Below are 5,816 nucleotides of genomic sequence, written 5' to 3'. Positions count from 1 at the left end.
GGTATTGCGAGGGAACGCAGAAGTATTGCGTGGGAACGCAAAGGTATTGCGAGGGAACACAAAAGAAAAAAAATCCCCGTGTCCCCTCTCGAGCTCTGTAGTTTTAAAATAAACATTTGTGTAAAATTGTCACTGTTTTTTTCTGCATTTGTGTTTATTGTGAATTTGGTCTTAAATTTAATTTCAAGTGACATTAAAGAGGTCTTAAATGTAACTTTCATTAAGCTGTAGGAACTCCACTGCAGTTTTGTGAAAAACACCAATTTCGATACGGCAGAAAAACCACCTCATCCTAGTGCAAAAACATTTTGTCGAAAAAYGTAATTTTTTTAATTGGCGTGTTTCCATTGTGCAAATTTATTTTTGAAATTCTAATTTGCGCATTTTCATGGTSAATGGAAAYGCAGCTWGTGATTCTGAAGTTTCTGTCTCATCTTGGCTGAACGGGGGATCTGCAGGTGGTCCTCCTGACTGACAGGTGTGTTTGTGTTCAGATCTGCAGGAACTGTAGCGGCTGTGCGGAGCGGCAGGTCTCCTGTGTGTCCCTGGACTGTCCTGTCCTCTACAAGCTGTCCCGGGTCAACAGACAGCTCTCCAGGGCCCCCTACCTCAGACTGCTGCTGGACCAGTTCTGATTGGCTCCTGGACTGTGGTCTTCATGGTGCTTTGACCGAACCTGGTGGTTTCTCTGTCCTGTAAGGTGACGAGTCGTGTCTGAGACGAAGCTTCAAACCACTACAGTGTGTTTCAGCTCCAGGTCACTGTGGCAGCATTAAACCTGCAGCTGATCCTTGGTTTTAGACGTTGGTTCAGAGTGAATGTGACGCATTAAGAGGACCGGAGAGCCGTTCAGTTTTATACAATCTGGGACAGTTGCAATACTAGAATAATTTATGCAGAGTGTTTTTACTTGTATGGCTTTATGTCCATTTGACAGTGTTTTACAGACAAACTGCAGCTGCTTTTCAGTGCTGCAGACAAACTGCACACAGTTTCACACTGTGTGCAGTTTGTCTGCACACAGTGTGAAACTGTGTGCAGACAAACTTGTATAAAAACACAAACAGGACAAACGTGGTTTTGATTGTTGTGTCTGAGGATTAAAGTCTGATTTAATAAAAACTTCATGTCAACTTTTCACTGAGTCAGASTTATTCTGAACATGTTCGAGACAAAAACAGTCACAAAACAAACAGATGTGGCTGGTAGGATGAAGACTGTTCTGCTCATGAGCAAGGCACTGAACTCTAAGCCCTGGGATTTGTGCTTTCTGAGACTTGGAGTGGGAACTAGCTGGGCTCAGAACCAGACCACAGAGTCCACTTTAAAATGAAACAAGGCAGATGTGGATCAGTTTTAGATCTGAGGGGTTTGTAGACCTGCAGGTCTAAGGTGGGTTCAGGTGGTCTCAGCTGCAGGCAGGTTGAGGTCTCAGTCTGTTTTCTGTCTCTTCACAGACAGCAGGTTGGGTCAGGGAGAGTCCTGGACCACAGGACCCAGGTGTGGTCCTGCAGCCTCCAGGGTCCGGCTGCTGGAGGCTGCAGGAGGAGACGGCGTCTCGTTGGACGCTTCGTCCATTTCTATCAGCTCAAAGTCTGCGTTGTTCCACCGCTCAACTTCATCCTCCTCTTCCTCGGTGGTCCCTGAGTCCAGCAGGGCCTGCCTGGACTCGCCGTCGTCCGTGGGGCTGCCGGGCGCTGAGGCCAGCCGGTACATGAAGGGGAAGAGGATGGAGGTGAAGGCGGCGGTGATGAGGGACAGGTACATCAGCAGGGGCTGCTGGGGGAACCTGCCCAGCAGGAAGCCCACCAGCGCCGGCAGCACCATCTCACCCAGACCTGCGCCCACCACGAAGGCCGCCGCCGTGTGGCCCGTCACCGTGGTGTACTGCTCCAGCCAGGAGATGCCGCTGGGGAAGGTGGTGGCCATGGAGGCCCCGTAGAGTCCGCTGCAGACCCACAGAGCCACGGTCCTCCTGCTGAAGAGGCTGAGGAGCAGAGAGGAGACCACGGAGCCCACCAGGCACAGCACGATCATGGTGCCCGGGTGCAGGCAGGCCGCAAAACAGATGGCCAGCCCCCGAGCGGCGGCGAACGCCCCCCAGAACAGCGAGTTCAGCCCCGCGGCCTCGGGCGGGGACATGTGGGCGTGGTCCTTGGCGTAGGTGAAGATGAAGGAGCCGTACGCCACCTCTGCCCCCACGTAGGCGAAGAAGAAGAAGAAGAGCATCACCACCAGCACCGTGTGGTGTCTGGCCACCAGGGGCCGCTCTGACGCCGAGCGGGGCTTGTCCCGCGCCGCGCCGCCGCCGCCGCAGTACAGGGCGAAGAAGAACACAGAGTTGAGGAGGAGGAAGGAGCCGATCACGATGTAGGACCACATGGACTCTAYGATGACCGGGGGGGCCGCGGTGACCACAGACCTGGAGGTCAGAGATGAGGAGTTCAGAGACGAGTTCAGAGACGAGGAGTTCAGAGWCGAGGAGGTGGTGGTCTCAGCCTCACTCTCTGAGCCGAACAGCAGCTTGGCTATGATGGGCGACAGGAAGGCTCCGGCTGCGAAGCTGAAGTGAAGAGCCTGCATGTGAGGACCTGARTGCTCCCCCCAGGTGTTCAGGATGAGGACGTTCCCCCCTGACACAGAGGACACATGTTACAGTCACAACCACACACACCTGCATCTTTACAAGTACCGGTTCAAAAACAGCAGGTTAGATACTCACATTTCAACTGAAACATTTCAGCTCCATGTTTTGGTTTTTGAATGTTTATTACATAAAGCACCAGATTATTACACCACCACATTTTGTAATAATAGCTGCAAAATGTAATAATGTTATTACAAAACGCAGCTGCGAGTATTATAAAATGTGTTAAAGACTTTAATTACATTTTGTGTCAATTATTACATAATGTAGTTTTCGGGTGAGTTTATTACATTTTGAAGCCTGATTTTATTACATTATTACATAATGTGTTGTTATTACAAAATGAGGTCTTCCAGGCGCTGCACCTGGTCCTGGTCCGGTCACCTGYAGTCTCACCTGTATCCAAAGCACCCATAGAAATCCCAACGCTGGACATGAAGCCGGTGAGGAGTGCCGCCTGCTTACAGAAAGGGATGGCATACATCCCAGACGCAGTGAGCAGCACCGACAGTCCTGCCAGAACAAGTCCAAGAAATGATTTGAATAAATAAAATCAGAGAAGAGTGCAGTGTACACCTGTAGGCGGGGCCTTACCCAGCAGCAGGTGGGGGTTCATCCACTCAAACAGAAAGCCTCCTATCAGGGAGCCCCCGATGTAGCCCGCAGAGCGGCCGACGAAGATGTAGGAGATGTTGCTGATGCTCCTGTTCACGTTCTCAGCCAGGTCTTTGAAGGTGGGGCCCAGGACAGAGATGCTCATTCCCTGAAGACAAACAGAAACCTGCTCACACCCACCCTCAGCTACAGACCACCACAACACCACCTGCTGCTGGGTTTTAGGTGCTTCATGTTTGGAGCTTTAACTGGAACTAAACCAGGGCTTCTTAATGTTTCTGACCTCAGGGCCCAGTTTATTGAACACAAAGTGACCTGAGGTCCAGTCAGACATTACCAATGTATGGATCAAAATGATAATTATTATAAATCTTGGTTTAATTTTTATTGTATTTACATCATAACTAAACTATCATAACTAACATAACTAAATTAAATACACGTACAGTTTAAAAGTAAAACTCCTGTCAAATAATCACAAGACATGATTATAACAAATATTTTTATATTGTAACCTGCCCATAACTATTATTTGAACAAATATAAAGGTCAGTCAACAGACCACTCAGGCTTATCAGCACAAATATACTGTATATATATTTAATACAACCAATAACAAAAATAGACAATTCAATAAATAAAATTGTAATCATAAAATAAATACATTCAAAAATATTTAATGTTCCAAAAAAAATTTGATAAAGTACAAATGAAAATAAAGCCTTTTTAAACTTTTACATCCAGAAGCTGCTCTTCATATTAGTGACAAACAATAACAGTAACAACAGCTTTTTGACAAAATGTTTAAAAATAAATTACAAAAATTAATTTAAAGTACAAATTAAAATATAGTTGTATCAGCAACTGTATTTGATAATGTTTTGAACTTTTAAAATATTACATGGTAAAAACAGAAGCTGCTCTTCATATTAGTGACAAACTTTGGTGTTTTTTGATGAGTTACTTTCATTTTTGTTTCTACTTTTCATTTAAAATAAGTTTCCATTCTCAGCAGGTTTCTAAGGTTCTTCTTCTACATATTAAAAAGTTGTTAAACATCTGAGTGGTGCACTACTGCTACTAGTGGTGAAAAAGTGTATTACACCTTATTTTAAAATCAATGTGGTCCCACGGCCCTCAAAAACTTTTTAAAAATGTTCACGGCCCACAATTAGGCCACGGCTCATAGAATCTCTGAACTAAACACTCAGAAATATGATAACTGATTATTCTTTTGAAGAAATTTATAGTTAGTACTGATTAAATACAACACAGAGTTAGGGTTTTCTAYTTTATAATACCTTTATAATGTTTGTTATATTTCTTACAATGTGTTAATTGAAATAGCGTAGATACATGTCCGAAAATAACAACACATAATTAAAACTGTATTAACAATAGATTGAGGGCTGTCTGTATGAATGCCTGTGATTCAGCTGTAGGCCAGCAGGGGCGAACTCGGCATTGAAGATCCTGTATTTATTGGTCGACTTCCTGTTATGACTCCAGTGTGTGGTTTGACATGCCAGTTCATGGCTGAATAAAACCCTCACTCCAGAATTCTGATGTTGTATGGCAATTATTTCTTACCACAGATCGTTTTATTTAACACTTGTGTTTTCACCTGACTTCAGCTGTTATTGAACACGTATTTCCTTACACTTTAGTAGTTTGTAACAATGTTAGTCATTTTAAACTCCTTGCTCTCTGTGAGAGGATTCAAACCAAACAGAATCACTACTCTTATGAAGAGTTCAGGCKTTTTGCACCTTGATAAAAATAAATAAAGGCTTTGAAGGAATATCACCAGTTTCAGACTAACATSTTATTATAACGAGAAACGACTGCCCTGAAAACAGCATTACCTAACATTTCATGTAATACTGAAACTGTCCTGCTCAGAGGACAACAATCAGCTGCAAACACAAGTTTTAACTTGATGTGTAAAACTGGCTGACTTCAGTTCAATAAAGAAATACTTTATTAATTAAATGTTGTAACTCATTATGCTGGTTTCCTTAAAGAGTTGTAGATGTTGGTGGCTGTGGGCAGGACAGATCTGCAGCAGATGAGTTCAAAAGTTCATCAGTCTTCATCCAGTGTTTTGGTAACACACACACTGTTGCACACCTCCACCTTTCAGCAGCAGGTGATGATAAATCAGACTCTAACAGCCTTTTATGATGGATTCACCTGTTAACTCTGCAGGGAGGTGTCAGAGACRGATGAAGTCCAGGAACAGGTCAGTTTTCTGTTCTTCCACTGAGCAGGAAGCAGATCAGTAATCTGCAGAGTGGAGGACGGCTGAGGAGCAGGTTCTGTGCAGGAGACTGCTGCACGGTTGTGTTCAAGCAGGGGTGGGCAGTCCTGGTCCTGGAGGGCTGCAGCCTGCATGTTTTGTTTTTTCTCTGCTCAAACACACCTGATTTGAATGAATGGGTGATTATCAGGCTTCTGCTGTACGGAGGACCGAAACTGACATAATTAAAAATAAAAGCGGAAATATATAAATTGACTGATAAAAAAATACTTAAAGTGCACCAATATATAGTAA

The 5,816-nt window shown here is 44.5% G+C and overlaps 1 protein-coding gene across 1 annotated transcript in view; it reads right to left on the bottom strand.

The window, feature by feature from the left end:
- Nucleotides 1–1,610: 1,610 nt before the first annotated feature.
- The window catches only part of mfsd4b (major facilitator superfamily domain containing 4B), a gene marked incomplete at its 3' end in the record, with an annotated part of 12,401 nt that continues 8,195 nt past the window's right edge, over nucleotides 1,611–5,816 (bottom strand). Inside the window, 3 exon segments of the mRNA XM_014030677.1 lie at nucleotides 1,611–2,633; nucleotides 3,044–3,160; nucleotides 3,242–3,410. Coding sequence (XP_013886131.1) covers nucleotides 1,611–2,633; nucleotides 3,044–3,160; nucleotides 3,242–3,410 — 1,309 coding nt within the window.

This window comes from Austrofundulus limnaeus, unplaced genomic scaffold (genome assembly GCF_001266775.1).
Source record: "Austrofundulus limnaeus strain Quisiro unplaced genomic scaffold, Austrofundulus_limnaeus-1.0 Scaffold1102, whole genome shotgun sequence".
Classification (NCBI taxonomy): domain Eukaryota; kingdom Metazoa; phylum Chordata; class Actinopteri; order Cyprinodontiformes; family Rivulidae; genus Austrofundulus; species Austrofundulus limnaeus.
Note: the sequence above shows the minus strand (reverse complement) of the source record. Positions and strands in the feature narration are given on the sequence as shown.